The sequence below is a fragment of the Aphidius gifuensis genome, linkage group LG1 (assembly GCF_014905175.1).
Source record: "Aphidius gifuensis isolate YNYX2018 linkage group LG1, ASM1490517v1, whole genome shotgun sequence".
NCBI classification, from domain to species: Eukaryota; Metazoa; Arthropoda; class Insecta; order Hymenoptera; family Braconidae; genus Aphidius; species Aphidius gifuensis.
This window is the reverse complement of record NC_057788.1, coordinates 4,881,341-4,906,081: the sequence shown is the minus strand read 5'-3', so window position 1 is coordinate 4,906,081 and position 24,741 is coordinate 4,881,341. Positions and strand designations below refer to the sequence as shown.

Sequence of the window (24,741 nt, the reverse complement as noted above, 5' to 3'; positions counted from 1 at the left end):
TCAATATGATTATTAACAATCAACTATCAACCATCATTAACACGCAAGAAATCTATAAAAATTTTCTGCAAGGTTGATCTGCAACATTATGAAGAAACAGGTGAAGTGTAAATCGAAGCTGCAATTTGCATATAAATAATTACAATATTTTCTTTTGTTATTCAAAGTTTAAAAAATCATATTTTCATTTAGCAGTCTATAAAATCAATCAATCTTCAATAATTAATTTCGTACCTTTAGTAATTAATTTTACAAATTGATAAAGCTAAGACACATGGAAATGGATTGGATGAAATTAATTCATCGGATGTATTACATACTCCATAATGTACGCACATTAATACATATAAATAAATATAATTTATATTTATATATATACATAACTCCACAACTCACACGCCTTAGATACACACGCACGTCATCATCGTCACTACTGTTCGCGTTTCGTATCTGCTCAGCGATTTTATTTAGCGACGAAACAGGCTATCATCATACTACACACTACTCATCATCAGTTCAGTGTGATTGCTTTTCGTCATCACACATATATTATTTAGTTGCAGTGTTATCATATTTATTACAACAATTATTTGTTTTTTTTCATAAAATTCATTGTTCATTGTGATTGTTATGGGTTTAATAATTTTTGTACAAATAACACACGTGGATAAATCATAATAAATAAAATATTAAAAACAATGATTTGATAAGATTTGCGGTGAAACAAACAAGTTCAGCGAAAAAAAAGTTATCAGCTGCGACAGGTGTCAGATGTGAACAAGGCGCCATCACTCGGTACTAAAAAACTCAATCATTTTCATTATTGCATTAATAACAAGCAAATAATGCACTTGTTTATCAATAAATTCACCAATAATTAACAGTTTAAACTCAATGATAAATACATCATCCAATTCGATGCTATAATCAATAATATAAATGCTAAAAATAATTTACTTTTTGTAAAAACTTTTTTTTATACTTGAGCGCCATCTGTTTATTGATGGTAAAGGGATATCTAGCTTACCATTGTTTATAATAATAATAATAATAAATAAACCGCAATAATTGTTTTTTTTATTTTTAAAATATACTTGTTAATAATTTTCATTTTTTCCAATTAGTCGATTAATGTTTTATTTGGAAATTTATGTTTTTAAATTGTTTTGTTAAATTTTTTATGTGTTTAATCACGTAATTTTTTGAATTTTTATTTTTAAAAAATTACAATGATACTTTTGATGCGCTTTTTTTTTTTATTTTCAATTTATTTTTTAATAATCTTGGTTTTTTGGTTATTATATAGATATAGCCTATCTGTAATTCCCCAAGAACTTTTGCCATTGAGAGTTAAAAATAAACTGGTGGTATGCAACCTGCGACTGATCCGGTTATAAATATTCCTCATCTTTTTCGACAATAATACAATAATAATAAAATATATAATAAATATAATGTTTAAAAATAATAAATCATAATAACATTAGAAAAAAAAAAAATGTATAAATTTCCATTTTGAATATGATTATTTTTTTAATAGAATAATAATGATATACATTATCATGATATATCGGGTTTATATAATAGCTTGCAAAAATTAGAAAAGAAAAAAAAAATATAATTGATATATATATTAGTCTTAAAATATTTGTATTATTGAAAAAAATAACGGTTTTTTATTTTTGATAATTATTTGTTAACTTGGTTGATGCTCCTAATCTTTAAAAGATTAGTTCACCAACTGATAATCGTATAAGTGGTCAAGTAATCGTGGTATTTGCTAAGAAAGCTTGTGAAACATCCAAAACAGTTTATTTCAGTCAAATGATATGATTGGATGTATTATCAATTAACAAAGAAAAAAAAAAAAAAAAAATTGAACAAATATAAATATTTAAATATCTAGAACAAAAAAAAAAAAACTGAGTTTTTATTTTATTTTATTGTTTTTTAATGTATTATTCCAAATGTTTGATAGGTGATGAAACGAAAGATAAAACAACTTAAAAAATATGATGGAGGTCAACGACGTTGAAGAGTCGTCAAACACCAAAGACAATATTCAAAACCAATGCTCCAGTTCACCCCCATCACCCACTGGTAAGTTTATCTATTTTTTTTTTTTTTTTTTTTCTATTTTAATATTTGTCAAAGTGTGCAAATAATTGTGGCATTAGAATGTCTTGAATATATTTTACATAATAAGAATGATAAAATAAAAGAAAATATATATTAAAATATGATGGCGCCTATTTGAGCATTGCCTTGTTTCTCTTTCTCAAGATGTATTATATAATTACTGTATATATTTACACTGTCAATAAATTCATACACACACTATCGCGTTATAAAAAAATTTAAAAAAATGCGTATACTAAAACTAGAATGATAACCCGAAGACCTAGAATCTATATATACAAAAATAAAAAAAAATTGCCTTTATATAAAATGATTATTTATTTTTATTTTTCAAAGGTAAAATAATCTTTTGAAAAATTTAAAATATTTTTTTTTTATGCAATATCTTCCGGTGAAATTATTCCTCCAAATTTTGTTCAATTTTTTTCATAATTTTAAAACATGTCAATATTTTACTCCCAAATTAAATGTAATTTTAATTTAGACTTGAAAAATTAAAAAATCAATTTTTCGATTATTTAAAAGTTATGATTTTATTTATAGGATGTTTCTCATTAAATTATAATTTCAATATAGCGTGCAATTAATTAAAACATTATTATATTTTTCAACTTAAATATATACCGGCAATTTTAATCTGTGAATTTTTATTTCTTGAATTATTTTATCGTGAGAAATGTGACATGTTATATTTAGTGCACTCTCTGGCGTTTGGTTATATATCATTTAACATTTTTTTTTTCGTTCATTTTTTCATATACACTATTTTCAATTGAAATGTAAAACAATTCAGTGTAAGCAGATGGCAGAGGGGGTGTTTCGCAATACCTGTTTATTATTCACAATGAATAATCTACTCTGGGTCTGTCTGTCATTAAGTTTCCATACGACCCCGACGCTGAACTGTTTATAAGTAAAAAAACAGGTAAAATATAAATGAGTACTGTAGTTCACTTATTATTGTCATAATTGATTAAGTGACAGGCTTACTTGTTTTTATTTTTTCTTATTTTTTGTTTTTAACTCAATTTGTAAATTTTTTTTTTCCTCAATTTTTTTATTTTTTTTCTTTGAGCTCTAGACGTATTATATCCTGAATTTTTTTTTTTTTTTTTTTTTAGTTTATGCAAGAAACAAGGCCATTATGTCCAATTTAAAATAATTTTTTTTTTAAATTTTTTTCAAACTAAATAAGCATTTAGGTTGTCGTGTTTGAATATGAAAACGTGTATATGCATTATGACATAATATGTAATCTCAATACAGTGTAAATTTTAATTATTTAACGAGAAAAATTTTTTAATCTATTTAGAAAAAACAACAAAGTATTTCTTTTGATATAATTTGTTACTCAAAATGTTGTTGTTGTTGTTTTTTTTTTTTTTTACGATTAATAAACATTGAAAGTTTTCAGCTTGTACTCATCTTACATGCTCTGATTGTAAAAAAAAAAATATAAATAAATATGCCCATTGACTTTCTGATAATTTGAATGTTCTTGAAAAAGAAGATTGTCTCAAAATGATATCTACTTTTTAATAATAAAAATTATATTATTAAAATTTCTCTATAATAAAATATACCTAATATTTATTTTTTATTCGATTGTAATTCATAATATTGAATAAAACATTTGTCATTTTTTATTTTTTTTATTACCATTAATACTTGATTTTTCCTGGCATATTAATTTTTTTTTTTTTGCAACATTGTAATGATTTTAATAACGACTATTTATCATTTAAAAATTCTTGTCTAGTCATGATTTTAATAACCCATCATCTCATTTGAAAATTGATATCAAAAGTATGGTTAAAAAACATGTTTCCTACACGTGGTGATATTTATTCTGTTCAAAAAATTTTCCAGTAATAAATAAAAAATAAAATTATATCATAAATATTTTATATATTTTAAATAAATAACGGTTTACATTTAAAAAAATATAAATAAACATTACGGGTCGATGTTAGATAGCCTATAGTCTACCAATATTTTATCGGATTTTTAAAAAATATTATATATTTCTTATAAACAAAATTCTAATTTATTTATTTTTTTAAATTATATATTCTTCAATTGATTTGTTATGTAAGTTTTTTTTTTTTTTTTTAGATAATAAATAGTATGTAAAGTATATAATATCCGGAAGAAAAATTTATCGATAGATCAATATGTATTTGACAACGAAAATACAAGCAAAAATTAAAGATAAATATAACAGTATTTAAAAATAAAAAAAAAAAAACATGTAATACATATAAAAATTTGCTGTTTAATTATCAATTTTTGTCCCCTTTTTATAAACTTTTATTATCACTCTAAAAATAGAAATTTATTATCTCAAATTCGCCAATATCAAAAGAAAAAATATATATCAATTTGATGAAATAAAAAATGATCTTTTTTAGCTACTAAATTCAAATAATTTATAAATATATTCGTATATTAATTGAAAATTATTTTGAATTGTTATTGAGAATAAATAAAAATTTTAAAATATTTTTTTGATTGATAAATAATATTTTTCTCTTGATAAAATAAATAAATGATTAATTTATATCTTATAAAAAATAAAAAATTTAATAAAAATATTTATTAAATAAATGTGTTATAAATTGAAAGTCGTTTTTCGTTATTATACATTAAATCTATAGGAATCTATTTAAACATGATAATTATTATTGTGCGTTATTGAGAGCAATAATATTAATAACATTATCCGGTTATCCTTCAATGATAATTATCCTGTAATTATTAATCGTACGAATAATAATAAATACTTGAATAATTTATAAATTTTGTTTTCCTATAGTTATAGAGAAATTTTTTAAATATTTAAATAAAAATAAACATAAATTGCTTGGTTTTTAAATTTTTATACAATAACTTGATAATTTTTGTTGAAAAAATTTATTAAAAAAAATTATCTAGTATAGAAAAAAAAATAATAAAACCAGTATTAATATGATTTTTAAAAGATAAATAACTTGCACTTTATGAAGTTGTTCATTAATGAACGTCAAAAAATAAAATATCCACAAAAAAATATGATGAAAAATTTATATCAAGTCATTTTAATGCATTTTTTTTCAATTTAGAATTTTAGTTAATGGCTTTCGATATTTAAATTGTTGTTCTAAGACTATAAAATCAAAAAAAAAAAATATATATATAGTAGCATAGTTTAAATTATATATTTTTATTATAACTTATCATGAAATATAAAATATTATCATTTAAAATCCAACAAGATGATAGGTTCAATATTATTATCAAAATTTTAAATCTCATCATTAACAAGTTTTATTTATTTAATTACATTTTACATGTATATATTTATCAACTGCCATTAAAAATTTCGAAAACATGATATCATTGTTAATAAAAAAAACATACATATATATATGTACTTTATCCTGTAGAATACTAAAAGTGATAACCACATTTTTGCATTAACTTTATTTTGACCATTAACTTTCTATTTATTATTTAAAAATAAAAGTATAAATATTGTACTAGTCACGCACAAGGAAATTATCAATTTTTTAAAAAATAATTATTTCATCATTGTCAAGAAATTGTCTTAAATTAAGACTATCATATCAAAAATTAAATTAAAAAATTTTTTAAAATGGAAGTTTTTTTTTTTTCATTATTTCAATTCCCGTACAACGAAAGTTCAAAGAAATCGTCTGTCATTAATTAGTCGATAATGTCATATCAGAATCCCAGGGTAATCTTCCATGGCACGAGTCAAGCATGTGCTCACGAAAAAAATAAATAAAAAATTCTTGTAATTGTAATTAATATATGTGTGTGTCTTTTATTTTATTTAAAAAAATTATTGTGAATATATATTTGAAATGGTAATTTGTCCTCATATTCTAAACACGATTATTATTTATAATTAATTGTAACAATGAATTTTCTTTTAAGGTGATATCATTTTATTTATATGAATCATCATCGTAAATCCTGTAAAACAGTAGCAAAATAATCATAAAAACAGCAGTTTATTTTATGCATAATATTACTTAAAATATGACGCATAAAACTATATAAACTATATTTTTTTCTTCATTATCTAAATGTTATTTTAAAATATAAAAAATTAATTCACTAAAAATTTAATTATAATTTTATTCAACTATTTGTCAGATCTCAACTGTTTCAGAATATCAATGAACACGAAAAAAAATAAAAATAAAATAATTATTGAGACAGTCTTTTGTACGTTCCACTTATGTACACACGATAATTTTTTATTTTTTTTTTTATTCATGATCACGTGGCGAATGAATGAGCTGTGAAAAATCTGCGATAAATTGGATTAAAAAAAAAAAAAAAAAAGTAAATTATAGCAGGCTCTATTAAAATTATATACACTAATAAGAAATGAAAAAAAATAATTATTATTTATTTATAAAATTTGATTTTAAAAAACTACTGGATGTTTGAAAAAAAATTGACTTATTCATTAGAATTTATTTCTAAGAATTTTCATTATAAATAAGTAAGTAGAGTAAAAAAATTATCCAATTTTTTCTAAAATAAAAATTTTCTTTTTATTTTTTTCTTTTTGATAAATAAAAATAAGAAAATGACTAAAAATTGATTGGACAATCTTATATTTTTATCAATGAATAAACAAGTAAACAAAATGATCTTTAAAAAATAAAAAAAATATTTGTTAAACATGAATGTTTGATATTTATTGTTATTTTTTTATTTATTTTTTTGGGCTGCTTGTCTTGTTTAATGAAAAAAGATAATGAATATTTGTCTTTCTCTCATTTTGATATATTTGAAAAATCAAAAAATGATAATTATGCTGAAGCATTATTCTGACCAGTCGTTTTTTTTTTATTTTTTTAAATATTTCTTTCTTGTCTTTGGAGAAGCTATGAGCTGTCTGCCAAGTGAGATTAGATTATCGACACAGTGTGTTACATGTCCCCCACTACAATCAACACTTTTCCCTCTTTCAAAACTGAATCTCATCATGCCTCTTGGTTTAGTATCAACTGTGTTAGCTCACCACGTAGGTTTAATTTTCAGACAGGAAAAATAAACTCTAGTGAATTTTTTAATTATTTTTTTATATTTAAAAAATCAGTGATACTCCAATTTTGATTCTAACATTTTTCAAAATTAATTTTTCTTAAAATAATTGCACATTATTAACATATACTTAATTTTACCCAGTGTTGATAATTTAATTTTTTTAGCCTGTTTATTATTTTACTAAAAATATTCAAAAAAAAAATAGGTGCAACAGTGGTTGGATTTTTTTTTTCAAAATGCGCTTTGATGATCAACTATTTACTATGCTCGGTGAGTTGGAAAATTTTCATAATATATTTATTATTATTAGCTAAAGTTTTCCCAAGTGAAATTATTTTTTTTTTTCAATAAATTGAACAACAAGTATTTTTAAATTTATACGTAAACAAAAATTAATAATTTTTTTTTTTTTTTCAATAATTAATCTACTGTCACCAATTGTTGCTTAAAATAAAATATTAATTTTAATAAATACACATGAGTAAACAAAGGTGAAGCTAGCTCAAATATTATGTCTAAAAAAATATAAAAAAAAAAAAATATTAACAAAATGCAAATTTAATATAAATTGTCGAACAAGTCAATGATTTTTTTTATTTTTGTATTTTTTACTGTGACCTTCATTGTAAATGTTATGTCAATCAACAATTTAAAAATATATTTATATTCTAAATGTGGTACTTGAAGATTTGAACAAATAAAAAAATTCTATGGGTATATACTACGAATCACTTTGCTAGCTTTACTCTTCATCAAACATTTGTACTATCCTTTTTTTTTTATTTTTCAATTGCGTAATAGGTTTCATTTTTGTGTAGTAATATTGCACGTGTCGTTGTAAGCAATCGATAATGTCATCATAAATAATAATTTTCATGTCAAATCAATCTCTCAATTTGTTCAACTTGACTGATCTTATTATTACGACGACTATTATTACATTTCAAGTAAAAAAATTATACATCAATATTACATTAATTAATATTTCTTGACTTCCGAAATACTCCAGTATATTATGATTGATAAAAAAAAATATAAAAAGTCATTAAAATAATAGGAGATAAATAAAAATGAGCAAGCAAGTTAAACAAATGCCAAAAAATTTGACTGATGATGGAAGACACACAACCGGTTCTAGCTTATTGTTTAGTTTAAAATATAAAAGTTAATAAAAAAAAAAAAAAAAACATTTAAACGTCCTCGAAAATACTAAGGTTTTTTAAATTTACTTAAATTTTTTTTTTTTTTTTCGATTCAAGGCTGAGAATGTCTTGTTTTGCATCATTGATGCAATTGTGTATTGAAAAATTATGATATTTTTGGTTAAACTCATTATTTATTTCAAAATATTACAACAAAATTTTGATAATTATTTATTTTGTTTTTTAATTATATACATTTCTTAAAAAAAAACAAATGTTTAAATATATTTTTATTTATATTATTTTTTAAATGATTAAACTGTTTTTTTTTTGGTTTGCACGTGATTGACACTAAATATTTTTATCTATTTCACGTTTTAAATTATATTTTTTACAATCAAGTATCCGTTTCATATCAGCATGTGTGTGGGTTGGATCATTTGAAGAGTTAAAAAATAAAATAAATAAATATATAAAAATGATATGTCGACGCATATAAAAAATATAAAATAAATAAAAAATATATAATAAATATATGCTTACGTTAAAATATGAATCACAATTTATGATTGTCGCATTGTTCGTCAACAGGAACAAGAACATTCAAGGGGCAGTCACTGCTATATGGTTTTATCATTTGACTCATTTGCTGTACCATGCATTTGCTTTGTTATTATTGTCAACTCATTTATTTATTTATTTATTTACGTAAATTACACATTGTTTTAAGCCATCACCTTCGATTGATTTTATATTTACCAAACCGAGTATTAATTAATAGACATGTCATTTTTAACTATTTCAAAATATGGTTAATTGGATATAAAATTATCAACTTTTTTCATTTATTTATTCAATTATTTATTTATTTATTTATTGTAAATCCCAAGGTTAATATAATACAGTTTTTTAATTCTTGCAATATTCATAATTAATATTTTTTTCTATTAAAAAATATACATTTTTTTTTTACTGATAATTCATTTTTTTTTTCATTTATTTATTAAATTATCATCAATTTTTTTTAGACTAGAAAAAAAAAGTTGTAATGTTTTTCCGGTAAAAAAAAATTAAATTACAAAGTTAATCAATAAAAATTTTATGATTTTAAATCAATTATATAATTTGTTTATGATAAAGATGAATTTATTACTTTTTTTTTTTCATTTGAAACAATTTATAATCCACGGAAGTATGCTAACAAAAATTTATATACATGTATATATTAAAAGTGCATGACCTTATTGATTATATATGCATAGACATTGAGTCTACTTTCAAAAAATGCATTTTTATATATCTGATAATTTTTTGAGTCTTTAGGGTTGTCGCATATAATAGATTTTGAATATCCAAGACATTGAGCACTCCTATATTTGTCCATGACTTCAACGTCTTTGTGTATATTGTATAAATTAATAATCTGCTATCATAAACATTGACATTATATATTTATTTTTTTTTGTTTCTAAAAAATAACACAAAGCTAATGTACACGTATTTTTAAAAATGTAAATGAATTATACAGTGGATAAAATGGAAACAATTATTTCAATTTGAAAACTTCATCAAGATTTTTCAGTCCGGCTCTGTATTTTTTTAGTTATATTTAATTTTGTCAAGGCAAATTTTATTGGGACCCTCTGCGATGCCAATTAACATCAAGATATTCAACATCCGTCGACCTTTCTGCCCTTCAAAATCAAAAAATAAATAAATAAATAAATAATAACAAACATTACGACTTCCGTCTTTTCTATAACCATCAACCATCATGACTTTGCGATTTATCGATATATATTTTTTCTTTAACTTACTTATCATGTATTTAATTTTAAAAAAATTATTAAATATATTTGGGTTAACCCCATTATTTTTTAGAATAATAAAAATTATAAAAGTTCATTTAATGATAAGCCAAAAATAGACGACAATTTTTATACAAATATATATTTTTAAAAACAATTTTTTTATATTTAAAAAAATAATATAATTTTTTTTCTTTTATTTTTAAATTTCTTCAGATTAACTTTTAAATAAAGGATTTTTTAAAATTTTTATAATCATGATAAATTGATAAATATGATAATAAATTTATCGCAAAGAAAAAAAAAGAAATATAATCAACTTGAAAAAATATTCCACAAATGTAGTACAAGATTTTATCTAGATATTCAATAACAAAAATCAGTACAACAAATACATTGATAAAAACAAAATTCAATAATTTATTTTTATATTTTATTTATTTTCATAAATAACAATAAATAATTAATAATAAAAATTGCAATTTACATGTGAAAAAGTTCATGTAAATATTATTTATTTTTCAACATAAAAAAATAATAATTTTCAAATAATTTAACCACATAGAGATAATTTGATCTCTCCCACTTGAATAATTTAAAACGCGCACGCTTAATAGTCCCCATTTTAACAATATTACAAACTCGTGCTTGCAAAAAAACATGCGTACAATTTACAGCTGTTTCGCCAGTCATAAACGGTCTCGCGTATTGCATGGGTATAAAATAGAAAAATAAAAAAATAAATCAATAAAAAAAGTAAAATATTTATCTAAAAAATTATTGTAGATTAAATACTAAAATCAAAAAAAAAAAAACAACAACAACAAAATAACACACATAAATTTATAATAAATAATAATTTTTTAAATAATTATTTCATTTATTATTTATTATTTTCTACATGACTTCTTCAATATATATATATATTTCTAATCTATCTCATTTTATTTTTAATATAAATATATATTGTGCAGTTTTGTTTGCGCAATGTCTACGATCTTGATCCCCAATAAACATTAACACACATAAATTTATACAAATACACATAAGCTAATAAAAATAATAATTATCTTTTTATTTTTTAATACTATAATGATAATAATAAAATAAATAATAAAACAAATTCTTTGACATTTTTTAAGTGGCAATGAATGAATTTTGAATACAGTCTGTGATCACGAATTATATTAAAATAAATATTTAAATAAAAAAGTGGATAAACTGGAATGAAATAGTATTTTTTAAAAGAGGAAAAAATAAATTTATATATATACAATTAAATAGTATATTATGCGAAATAGTCGTGTGTCCCCGAACGCAAGTTATTTTAGTTACTTTGCATAACTGTTGACTCGCCGACAACGTGTATCTCGTGACACAAATTGACGAACTCATTGTTACCGAATAATTTTATAAAGACAATTAATATTATAAACAATTCAACTGTATAAATTAAGTATTAAATTTAATGTTAAAAAATTATCTTTAAAGAAATGAGTAAGCAAAAAAATTAAATTTAAAAAAAAATTGATATAAAAATAAAGAAACAGTAATTATATATATTGATGATGATAATGCTACTGTGTGTTTAAATTTTGAGTGTGTGTATGTGTTAAATTTAAATATGATAAATACATTACATTTGTGTTGGACATTTAATTTTATTATTGTTATGTGTGAACATGCTTGAAATGGCAGGCAAATGTTGTTCAGATAAGATTTATTTTTTACCTAGTGATTGAATTTTTGTTTTTTATTTGAAAAAAAAAAGCCCCAGGGTTTGATAGATAAAACAATTGGCCTATTTTTTATATAGCTCGATTAACAAGTGATAAAAAGACAAAAAAATATATTTTAAAAATATATTTTTTTTTTTATAAATGGGATTGCCAGGTATGTTTTTTCATTCGTAATATCAAATTGTTTTTCGCATTATTTTTTATTTTTTTTTATTCAAGTAGATTATTTTATTTCTTAGAAATTTATTGCATATATTTTGGAGCAAGATTATCAACTGTGTAGAAATAATTTTAATTCTTTTTTTTACAGATATATATTTTTACTGATGTTTAACATTTTTTTTTTTTATTATTTTTTAACAATTTTAATTTACCTTGAAAGTTGAAGTGAAATTGATCATGAGTTTATGATTTATAATCTTTTTATTTGATGGAATATATTTATAAAAAAAAAATATGATAAAATTGATTAATTTTACTTGATAGATTATTTTAAGTTTATTTTTTTAAACAGTGTTAATGAGGTTTTTTTATTTTTCATTGCTTGTCATTTGACGATTGTGAAACCTGTGTATATTATTTATTGAATTTAAATTCATTATTATTGACCTACATCAAGATAAGAAGTAAAGTTTTTATAAATTTATTTTAACCAATTTAAAATTTTAAACAATTAAGAAAATATATATTTAAAAATTGAAGTTTTAATATTTTAAATTGATACAAAATTTATCAACAATTAACGTATTATATTAATAAAAATTCTCAAGTTTATATAAATATTATAATAAATTAAAAATACTAAAAATTCGCGTGTCATAAATTACATAATAAAAATGAAATTAAAAATAAACAAAATATTATTAAAACTTACATAATAAAATTTATAAGGAAAAGAAAAAAAAAAAAAACAGATTACATATTTTTAGTATAACAACACATCACACAGAATCTTCTCGGCTGTTAATTTTTTTTTTTTCTCTTTTATAATTTAAATTACGTGAAACTATTTCCCAATTTTTTCTCAATCAAATTAAAATAATAAAAATCAGTCTCAACTCAAATTAGTCATAACTTTTTTCTTTATCATGTTAAAAAAATTATCCCGATAGAAAAAATTGAAGAAAAAAAATTATATTAATATGATAATTTATCTGATTAAAATAGCTATTCAAATAATAAATAGCTTCAAGTGTAATTGTCAATGCAAAATCACCTCACTATTATGCATCATCAAGAGCACTTGAAATATATTTATCTCCACGACGCAAAATCATAATAAATATAATAAAAAAAAAATAAACTAAATTGTTCAAATAAATATACTAAACTACATTTAAAAAAATATATATATGCTCATAATTAATTCATTTTTTATACCAATAATAAACATATTTTTCCTTGAAAAAAAATTAAAATAATAAAAAACTTTTCTTCTCAGTACAAAAAATTAATTTAAATTAACAAAAAGGTGTTAATAGTTTTATGTTTATAACATCATTATTTATTTTAAAATTCTTATAAAATTTTTATGACTAAGAGAAGAAAAAAATACACAAAAGTTTATCCAAGAATATTGTATTTTTAAATTTATATTAAACAAAAGATTTTTAATTATTTTTGAATATACCGTGAAACAGTCATCATCTTGACTTGAATTATTTATTTATTTTTTATGTAAAAGTTGTCATGCCATATAGACACATATCATTATCGTGCAAATAACGTTCAATTAAATTAATAAAAACTTTCGTACAAAAGCAACAAAATGAATTGGTAAAACACTAATGAGCTGTAATAAAAAAAAAAATATATAAAACCTCGTGATATATACTATTATTGCGAAATAAAATCATTGCCTTATATTTTTATTCTCGTGACACTTTCAGTGCTATTTAAAAAAACTATATATACATGGTAATCATTGGCACTCTTGAAATAGTACAGGAAAAACAGAGCCTATCACCATGCTAATTATTAAAATGAATTTAAATGACGTAAATTACTTTGAATAATATTACATCGATAATATTTTTTATCCCTTTTTATAATTATTATTAATTTTTTTTTTTCCTTCATATTGTGGCTTTGTCAATCTATCAGAGGATAGTGGTATCAGGCAATTAAATGTTTGCAATGTAAAGAAAAAAATGTAATAAAAAAAAATTATGAAAAAAAAAAATAAATAATACACCTGAGTGTCTTGACACTTGACCGCCACCTCTCGCGTCAACGAATCACTGTGATGCTGACGCAAAACTCGTTTTAAAATAATTTTATTGCATGCCGAAAATACAAGGTTTTTATTTATATAAAAAATAATATATTTATAAATTTTTTAAAAAATTATATTCAACTAAATTAGCAAGATGCAAATAAATTTTATAGTCATATTGATCATTTTTTTTTTCCTTTTTTAAATAAATATATAGAGAAAATATATTTTCACTTATTTTCCGTTACTATGAAGCGCACAAGTTTTGTTGTTTTTTTTTTACTTTATAAAGAGCTATAATTGTGGGCGTTTTTATGTATATTTTTTTTTTTTTTTTAAAGTTTGTAAACGAATTATTACAAATCGATTGATATATTACGAGTGGAGAAAGGCAATACGCACTTGTCGGAAATGTTAGGTTGTAATACTTGCTGAAGAAGTCAATCAAAACATTATTATTAATTTCAATATTTATAAATAATACATCAATTTATTTATCCATTAAATATTGGAATAACGAAAAAAATCATATGGAATTTTTTAATGGTAAAAAAAAAAATTTTTATACATTGCATTTTGATTTCTCTTTTATGATCATTACTTAACTGTTGATAGAATAATTAAAACTATTTGTAATTTTTTTTTTTTTTACTTTTATTTGATTAATGATTAATATATTGACGAGTAAAGATATTTTTTTTAGTTAATTCATTTTCACTGGGCTAGAAGATAAATTGAAAAAAAATAAAAATGCAGTGAGCTTTTGCTCTTTTTTTTTTGTTTCTTTTTGTTTTTTAATTTTTATTCATGTCAATTGTGGTGGAAATCGAGTCTATTATTTATTATTTTTAATTTATCATCTGTCAGTTTAAATTTAAAAAAATAAAAATCAAAAAAACAGCGCAATAGAGAGCCTTGACTATCAAGTGTTATACATATTATGTCTACCAGATTTATTTACACGTTTCAAAATTTTAATAACAGAAAAAATACTTATACAATTTTTAAACTTGACGAATATTCATAACTAAAATATATTAAATAAAAATAAATATTTTTTTTTTTCTTTTAAATAATAACAAGTCAATATCTTGCAAATTATGAAGAAAAAAATTTGTATAACTCAAAAAATATATACAAGAATAGTTGAGAATTATTTTGCAAATGCATTTTCAGAATACGTAATTTAACAAGTATCTTCGTGATGTGAATTTTTTTTTTTTTTTTTTTTATATTTCCAAGAAGAATAAATAATTTATAGTCATGTGACATGCAAGATTATGTATATGCAATGTAAATTTTGAACATAAGATGACATATGAAAAACTCATATCAAATTTTAAAAATACCATTTTTTTTTTTCCTTTTCTTTTCAGGTTTTTAATTTTTCACATTTATTATTAAATTTAATTTAAATATCTATAGTCAATGTATTATTATAAAACATATTTTAAAATAAAAAATTTACATTCTTGTTGCTTTTTTTTTTTTTTTATACAGTCGTAAAATTTTTATATTATGCATAAATTAATTATTTTTGCTGACGTTATATGACATGCAAAATTTTCATATAGATATTTATATTAACACCATGTAATTTTTTATTTATTTTGTCGAAATTATCATTGACAAAACGTTATTATTTATTTATAAAAAAAAACAATTCATCTTAAAAAATATACACGAAATAGTCAAAATAAAATAAAGTATTTCAATAAAAAAAAAAAAAAAAAACATTACAATAATGGATGATAAAAAAAAAACAAAATAATAATGTCTACATACGACATCATGTAATGAGTTTGCATAATAATTTGATTGATGCATCAGGCATAGGTACCACCTTGACGTATGAACTTTTTTTTATTATTTTTTTATTTTTTTTCTATCATTGGAAATTGACGTTTTGCTCGAGGTCATGTCACACTTGTATAACTATATACGGTTCCATCGATATTTATGTTAATTATCAGATGATACCATGTTCACCTGTAGCTAAAAAAAAAATTCAAAACAATATCCATAACAAAAAATTAAAATGAAAAATATTTCTGATTTTTTATAAATTTAATTTGAATAAAAAATAAATTAAAATTAATGCAATAAAATGTCAATAAATTTTTATTTTCAATAACAATAAAATGATTAAATTGTTAAATAATAATAAATAATAATTTTAATGAGTTATAATATTATTTTAATATAAATTTAAATGCATATTAGACTTTGAGCTGGAATATGTGAAAATTGAGGCAGGTCGTGCACATGTGGCCAATAAACAAATAAAAATTTCCCAATATATCTAGAAAATTTTCATAACAATGTCATTATGAATAAGCTAACAGTTAAAATATTGTCGTAATCAGAGTATATATAGTATAGATCGTGTACGAGACGTTGTTCATCTGGTTTAAAGTCCAAATGTGTAATTCGTCATATCGATCATTTAAACCGGCCGGCTTTGCAAATCATCGAATATATATAAAACGCACCGGAACAATAACAATGCGCAAATTTTTTTCAAGTTCTCAATATGTACAAGGTCGTCTGTAAAAAAATTTCAATATTATTTATAAAATATTCCATCAAAATATATATTTAAAAATTAAAAAAAAAAACATTATTTATTTAAACAAAAAATTTAATTTACTTTGTATACAAATTTATCAATAATTTTGATTAAAAAATAATTTTTTTTTTTCACAATATCATCATCACGTTTTATTAGAAATTTAATAAATATATATATTTTTCTTTTATAATGAAATTGTATTTAATTTAATGATAAAAATCAATCGACTGATTGTCAAGTTTCTTGTCAATCGATCCACGTGATCGTGATAAAATTAAAAAAAAAAATTAAAAAAAATTATTTCAAACTCGTGGCTATCCTTAAAATCAACCTGATGATAAAAGATTATTAAAAAAAAAAAAAATTCATCAATATGTAATTTTTTTAATGATGATGTATGAAATGAAAAAATTAAATTGATTATTTTTCTTCTTCACTTGGTAATTATTCATGTATCAAATAAAAAAATGTTAATAATAGCAAAAAAAAACATTGAAAAATAAATCGTTTTTTTTTTTGTTATCAAGCTTGTAAATGATAATGAGAATAAAGTCTTCCGTGTAACACTGTAATTATTATGATCATCGTCATTAAAAAGTATTATAAATTAAATGCATTTTGTATATACAACGAAGTGATCGATTGTAAAGTCACTTGATAATTTTTATAAGTAATAAAAAAAAAATTAGCATCGATTAAACTTGTGCCCTACGTCCTAATTTATTTTTTTATTTTTATTTTTTTTCGTCTAACATTCACTGACGCTCACTCGATTGCGCGAGGCCAATAATTGTGCTGACAAAATGAGTGCAAAATTGCAAAAGTATAAACCACATAAACACGTCTATTTTTGCAATAATTAATTACTATAAAAGATGCAAAGAATTGACATAATTTTGTCATAATTAAAACCAAATATAAATTTTATAAATATATTTGTCTTTTTTTTTGTTATCAAAAATTAAAGATATATGCTTTATATTGATGAAGAAATAAATTACAATTGATGATAATAAAAAATTCAACAAATAAAAATTACAGTAATAAATAATAATAAAAAAAGTGGCTTTAAAATACTCGACATATTTTCAGTGAATGTCTCTTATGAATTTGTATAAATAATTATAAAAAAACATTGGAATTTAATACAATTTATATAATATAATATCAAGAAAATAAGTGCAAATTTATGATATATAAATAAATAAATAAAAAACAAGCTAATTATCAATTGGATGGCATTTATGATTGCGAAAAATATTCAATCATAGAAGAAAAAAAAATTGTCCACATTTTTTTTCTTTTTTTCTACACATATTTACATTTTTTAAAATAATAATAGTATATACTTTGAAAATGCAAACATATTTTTTAAAAAGATTCGTTTACACGACAAACAATGATATACTTGATTAATTTAATTGAAAAGTATGTCTGTTATTGTATAGGCCAAAGAACCCAGACATACATATTGCAATTGTATGTTTATTTTTATAAATTATATATTTTATCAACTTGTTTTATTAATTACTTATCAAAAAAAAAAATTACTTTTGTATATATAAATATATATTTTACAAAATTGTTTTTTCTATATAGAAAAGACAAAAGATTTTATAAAATAATTTAAAAAAAAAAAAGAAATACATACAAGTGCGTAATGGATATATAAAAACACAAAGATTTTTACATAGCAGCATCATAATTTATTCCCCTTTTCATATAAAAAATTTTTTTTAATTACACTGACTCATTATTGCGTGTATTATAAGAGAAATAAATGAATAAAAAAATATATGGATCGTTGGAAAAATCCCAAGAGCTATCATCGACAGTCTTTAATGTGGTTGCTAGGCAAAACAAAGCAGACAAGTATATTATTACATACTAATACATAAAAGAAAAATTAAATAAATAAAAGATACACATATGTACTCTAATTTTGTAGTTTCTCATTTACTTTCCTCAAATGAAACATCAATGTATCAATGTTGCTTTGGCATGATATCGTTATCACCAAACAAGAGCTAGCACATATTTTAATAATAATAATAACTATTATAAAATAAAATAAAATAAAAGTAGGTGTTAACATGATGAAGAAGAAAAATAAATAAATAAAAAAGTATATAAAAATATGATTCATCATGAGTATCAGTATTTGTTAAAATAAAATTAAGAAAAAATAAAAATGAGATTTCGATCACAAGGCAATGATGTAAATTTAAATAGTAGCTAATTATTTGAATTTATTATTTATGAAAATTATTATTTTTTTGTTGTAGATGCTGATTTGAGTATGGGTACTGGTGGTGCAGGTGGTTCTGTAATTGGCATAGGTGGATCTGGTGTTGGTGTATTATCACAACACTGTGCAATTTGTGGTGATCGTGCAACTGGTAAACATTATGGTGCTGCTTCTTGTGATGGTTGTAAAGGATTTTTTCGTCGATCAGTTAGAAAAAATCATTTATACACATGCAGGTATTTAATTAATTTTCTAAAAAAAAAATATTTGTCCATAAAAATATTGTAAATAAATAAATAATCAAAATTAAAATAAATAAAATGAATAAAATGTCATTTGAGACAGGTAAAGATTAAATATTAATCATCTTGTAAATATTGAAATTTGAAGAAAAAAAAACATCACAGTTATAATAATAATATAAATTATTAATAATATGTTTTTTTTTAATTATTTTTTTGTTATTTAGATTTAGCAGAAATTGTGTGGTGGATAAAGACAAACGTAATCAATGTAGATACTGCAGATTGAGAAAATGTTTTAAAGCTGGTATGAAAAAAGAAGCTGTACAAAATGAACGTGATAGAATAAGTTGTAGAAGACCAAGTTATGAAGAACAAACAAGTGGTGGTGGTGGTTTATCAGTTGTATCATTATTACAAGCTGAAATGCTTAGCAGACAAGTTGGGGCAGCCTTAGAGGTCAGTTTAATTTTCATTTTTTTGTTTACATTTTTTTGTTATTTTGAATATTCATATGCAACAAATTCATGGTCGTTAATGTCTGCATATAAAAATACCAGACATTCATTATATAAACAGCAACAATATCTGATTATTCTAGTCTGTTTCGGTTGGTTTTTATTTTATTTTTTATTTTCATTTCATTCAACTTATTTTACAATATCCGGTTGTTTTATATATATATATATTTTAAAGACTGTTTAACTTGTCATGAAGACTCTGGCAAATATTAGAAAGTTAAATAAATAAATATAATTAAAGTTAAGGAAGGAAATACAAATGTAATTTTATACATTATTACATGTCATGAAACTAAATGATTATTATTTAACAGGTACAACAATTGGGTGGCTTGAATAATGAGACTGATCTTAGCAATAAACAAATTGCAAATATAAATGATGTTTGTGACAGTATGAAACAACAATTATTAATTCTTGTTGAATGGGCAAAATATATACCAGCATTTAGTGAACTTACACTTGATGATCAAGTTGCGCTATTAAGAGCACATGCTGGAGAACATCTTCTACTTGGTGTTGCAAGACGTAGTATGCATTTAAATGATGTACTTCTTCTTGGAAACAATTGCATTATTACAAAAAGTTGTCCTGGTACGTTATTTAATTATCTAATATCAACTATACTAATATATTATATATCGAAATTATAAAAAACAAAAAAACATTTAAAGAATAAATTAAAATTTACGAGAAATTTTTATGAATAAATAACTCTTAACTGTGACTAACAAGTAACAATAATTTTATTTAAAAAATATTCAATTTGCATGAAAGGTTGTTGTAAATTATTATTTAAAATAAAAAATTCATTCGGGTTAGCGATGATATATATTATTTTCATTTAAAAATTAAAATAATAAATACTAAAAAAATTATGTGTACCATCAGCAAGTCATACCCTCAAAATTGAACAAATCGAGGGTTTGCACGATTTCATTGGGGTGTAGATAGTTGACTGAGTTCGAAATTTTAATTATAAATATAATGATAAATTTAAAAAAAAAAATTATATTAAATTTTAATCGAACTCAGTCAAAAATAAATGATTGAACGGTATAACCGTGGTTATCAGTAATATCATTTTCCACAGAGGGACGTAATCAAGATTTGGATATCAGTAGAGTTGGCATACGTGTTATGGATGAACTTGTTAAACCACTAAATGAGGTGCAAATTGATGATACAGAATTTGCTTGTCTAAAAGCTATTGTATTTTTTGATCCAAGTAAGTTTTTAAATAATTTAAAAAATCCAATAATAATAATGTATTAATATTAAATATAAATTTATCAGATGCAAAAGGCTTGAGTGAACCAGCAAGAATAAAAAATTTACGTTATCAAATACAAATAAATCTTGAGGATTATATAAGTGATCGTCAGTATGATAGTAGAGGAAGATTTGGTGAAATATTATTAACATTACCAGCTTTACAATCAATATCATGGCAAATGATTGAACAAATACAATTTGTTAGATTATTTGGTGTTGCACATATTGATAGTTTACTACAAGAAATGCTTTTGGGTGGTGCAACTGCTGAATTAAATGGTACAACAACACCAATAACAATATCAAATAATGCACCAGAGAGTTATGTAAGTAGTAATGAAAGTCCAAGTAGTCCATTAACACCAGCAAATACTGGACCATTAAGTCCACAAGATCATATGCTTGGTGCTGGTAGTCCACCATTAATATTACGTGATTTAACATCATTATCATCACAAGATGATAATAATTCTGTTGTTGGTTTTCGTATGTTTAAACAAGAACCAAGTCTAGAAACAGAAACATTTTGACTAGATGATATGCAATGTTTCAATAAAATTTATTTAAATAATAATAATTTTTAAGTTACTAAAGAGCTTCTTATATATATTTATCAAAATAAAAAAATATATATTTACAAAAATTAAAAAATGGTATTGAGTTTAATTGAGATGTAGATAATTAAATTAATGAGAAAATAAAATTAAAAATTAATGTGCCTTTAACAAACGCTCAATACAATATTGATAAATAAAATTATTATTATGTATTTATATAAAAAAAATATAATATTTACAAATTATCTTATGACAAATAATATTATTAATTAACAAAAAAAAAAAAAAAAAAACTACATTTAAAGTTTATTACCTTGATGCTCAAATTATTGCTCAATTGTTAAGTTAATTTTTAGTCTAAATAACATCATATTAAATGATAAAATAATTTATAATTAAATTATAAATATTGAGTTAGAAATTTTATACTGAAAATTATTAATTGATAATTTAAAATTAAATAATATTGGGTTTCTTTTTTATTTTTTTTTCTTTTGATTACATGTAGAAAAAAATTATTTCTATTTATGAAATATAAATAAATACAAGTAGAGATATTTAAAATTTATTTTATCGTAACATTGACAATAAAAATTAACAACAGGGGTAATTATCAGGTTGATGTATTACTGCTAGAAATATACAAAAAAACTGTAGATAAAAATGTTATTTCATTCCAGATGATTTAAAAAAATCTAGATTTATCAAATATAAATATAAATTGTTGTAAATATTTAAAAGCCACAAGTGTCTTAGATGAATTAAATGAAAAAGAAAAAATATATATGAAATTTTTTTGTCATATGTAGGCCATCACAATGCAATAATTTAGTTAAGTGGCACCATGACAAAATGACAAATTAATTATCAATTTGGTGTTCTTTTTTTTTTTATTTTTTATTCCAAAGTTTCAAGTTCACAAACGTGTATACTACTTTATAAGATTTATTATCATATATTTTTTCTTCTTTAAATAAATATTAATGATACTTTAATAAAGTCATGCTTGGCCGGATATAAAAGCAATATTTTTTTCTTTGATTTCATTATTCATTGATTAAAAAAAAATTCAAATATATATTTTCACAATTATTATTTTTTTTTAATTATATATTCATTTATTATTGTCAAAAAAATAATCTCATATTATTATTTTAATGATATTGATAATAATGTATCGATTAATTGTTATTTTTTTTTTCATATTGAATTTTTTTTTTGTTACAAATTATTATGAAAATATACATTCGAAATTTTTAAAATATATTTACAAATGCTCGAATTATTAAGTGTCGAATAAAGCTCAGGTATTTTTTAAAAATGATTTTCGATAAATCTTTAAATTAAAATGTTACTTTCTAAAAAAAAAAAAAGAAAAGAATCAAAAAAAATTGTTCAATTTATAATAAAAAATAAGTTAATAAAAATAAATAAATAAATAATGAATAAAATAATCAAAATTATGGTGAAATTAAAAAAATTATCAAATTATTAAATATTAAAAAATTTAATTATGGGTTGTGAGTTAAATAAAAAAAAATAAAACATCCAATTTATTTGCTTGTTATAATTTAAAAATAAATAAATATATTGTTTACTTTTATTTGTATATATGATTTTTATTTGTTATTTAATTATCATTAAATTTTATGTTTGTATAATTAAATAAAGGGATATGTATGTTTACATATTATCAATAAAATTATTTCCTATTAATTGATGGTATTTTTTATTTTTTAAATATTAATTTGCCTCAAATTCAGCACGTTTACGTTTTTTCATAAAACTAGCAACAACTTCAGATGTTTCAATGGAACCAACACCTTCTTTTAGCCAAGATATTAATTGTACTCTTGCTTTTCGACCAGCTGTAAATAAATTTCTTTCTAATATTGGAAGTTGGCTACCTAGTGTTGGATCTGATACTGGATTTTGTGCCCAATCCATCACAAGTCTTATTCGAGATCTAAAAGTCTGATTATATATTTTATTTAAATATTTACATTCTCCACAATTAACAACATTTATTATTTTTTCATTTCTCTCATTAATAGTAATTTTTAAAATGTCATAAATTACTATCATTGAGAAATGATTATTGAAATTATTTTCATTGTTAATTTGATGAATTGTCAATTTTTTATTTCTATTTTTATGATAAATACTATGCTATGATTAATAAATAAAAATTAATTAACTTGCCTTTTCTAAACTTGCTGGTATTTTTTCAGTTTCAGCATTAGTAAATTGATTTAAAAGCATTCCTAATTCATAATAACATGGATTCCATCTGCTAAGTGTTACTGCACAAGCATCTGCTTCTAAAATTTCTCTGTAATATTTTAAATAATTATAAATTAATCTTATAAAATACTATTTATATTTTATGATCAATTATTACCTATAACCTTCTTTGTAATATTTTGGTATTTCAATACTGACAATTGGTGTTCTTCTGCAGCCCATTGTCTGTGCCAACCAAAATGGAAATTCTAATTTTGTTCCTTTTTTTAGGTCTTCTTCATCTGTTGAAACATCTAAAAATCCTGTTATAAAATAAAGAGAAAAAATCATTAGTAATTTTAGTTGTATTATAAAATGTAAAATATAATTAAATAAACAATGACAGTACCTAAACGAGGTAGTGTTATTTCAATAGTACACAATATTCTTTCTTCAGTTGCCAAAATATCATTTATTGAAAAATAATTTGGAGTATAACTTGTTATCAATGACATTTTGTTGATGAAATTTATTATTGTTGATTACAAACAGCAACAACAACAAAGCAACTGTCTTTCTCTTGTTATTATTGGTTATTATTTTCCCGCGTAATGGTGTGTTTATATTTTTCGAAAAAAAAACACGGTGTAATGACATCTTAATGAATAGAAAAAAAAATGGAGGCTTAGCTCTGAAAAAAAAAAAACAATCAATTAATGACGATTCAAAGGTAATTTTTTTGTTTAATAATTAGTTAACACAATTAATTATTGACTGATGAATTAAAATTGCTGATAATCAATCAGTTTTTATTTTTTTTTTAAACTTTCGCCATCTTGAAAAAACGTTATCTAGTGGTGAACATATTTACTATTAATTTTCTGTAATAGAGGTGTCGGTAGAACAGATATAATAATAATAATAATAGTAAACAAATAATAATTAATTGTTTATAAATATTAATAAATAAACAAACAATTAAATCATTAAAGT

At 21.5% G+C, this 24,741-nt stretch overlaps 2 protein-coding genes across 8 annotated transcripts; one reads left to right on the top strand and one right to left on the bottom strand.

Annotated features, from left to right (window-relative positions):
- The first annotated feature begins 472 nt into the window (after nt 1–472).
- On the top strand, nt 473–23,314 carry LOC122861131 (hepatocyte nuclear factor 4-gamma-like). 7 transcript variants are annotated; one of them, XM_044165327.1, is made up of 7 exons: nt 473–795; nt 1,979–2,100; nt 18,968–19,166; nt 19,400–19,631; nt 20,008–20,287; nt 20,787–20,921; nt 20,990–23,314. In XM_044165327.1, the coding sequence occupies exons 2-7, from the start codon at nt 2,013–2,015 to the stop codon at nt 21,496–21,498; spliced, it is 1,443 nt and encodes a 480-aa protein (XP_044021262.1). In that variant the 5' UTR covers nt 473–795; nt 1,979–2,012; the 3' UTR covers nt 21,499–23,314. The 7 variants fall into 7 exon arrangements, with proteins under 7 accessions (XP_044021262.1, XP_044021260.1, XP_044021264.1 ...); XM_044165325.1 differs by having other exon boundaries at nt 496–795; nt 20,769–20,921; XM_044165329.1 differs by lacking the exons at nt 473–795; nt 1,979–2,100 and adding an exon at nt 7,155–7,476.
- LOC122861132 (DNA replication complex GINS protein PSF3) lies at nt 22,836–24,317 on the bottom strand. The gene is made up of 4 exons (XM_044165332.1): nt 24,158–24,317; nt 23,927–24,071; nt 23,728–23,857; nt 22,836–23,499 (listed from the first exon to the last, which is right to left on the bottom strand). Exons 1-4 carry the CDS (start codon nt 24,261–24,263, stop codon nt 23,269–23,271), a joined length of 612 nt encoding a protein of 203 aa, XP_044021267.1. The 5' UTR covers nt 24,264–24,317; the 3' UTR covers nt 22,836–23,268.
- Nucleotides 24,318–24,741: the final 424 nt, after the last annotated feature.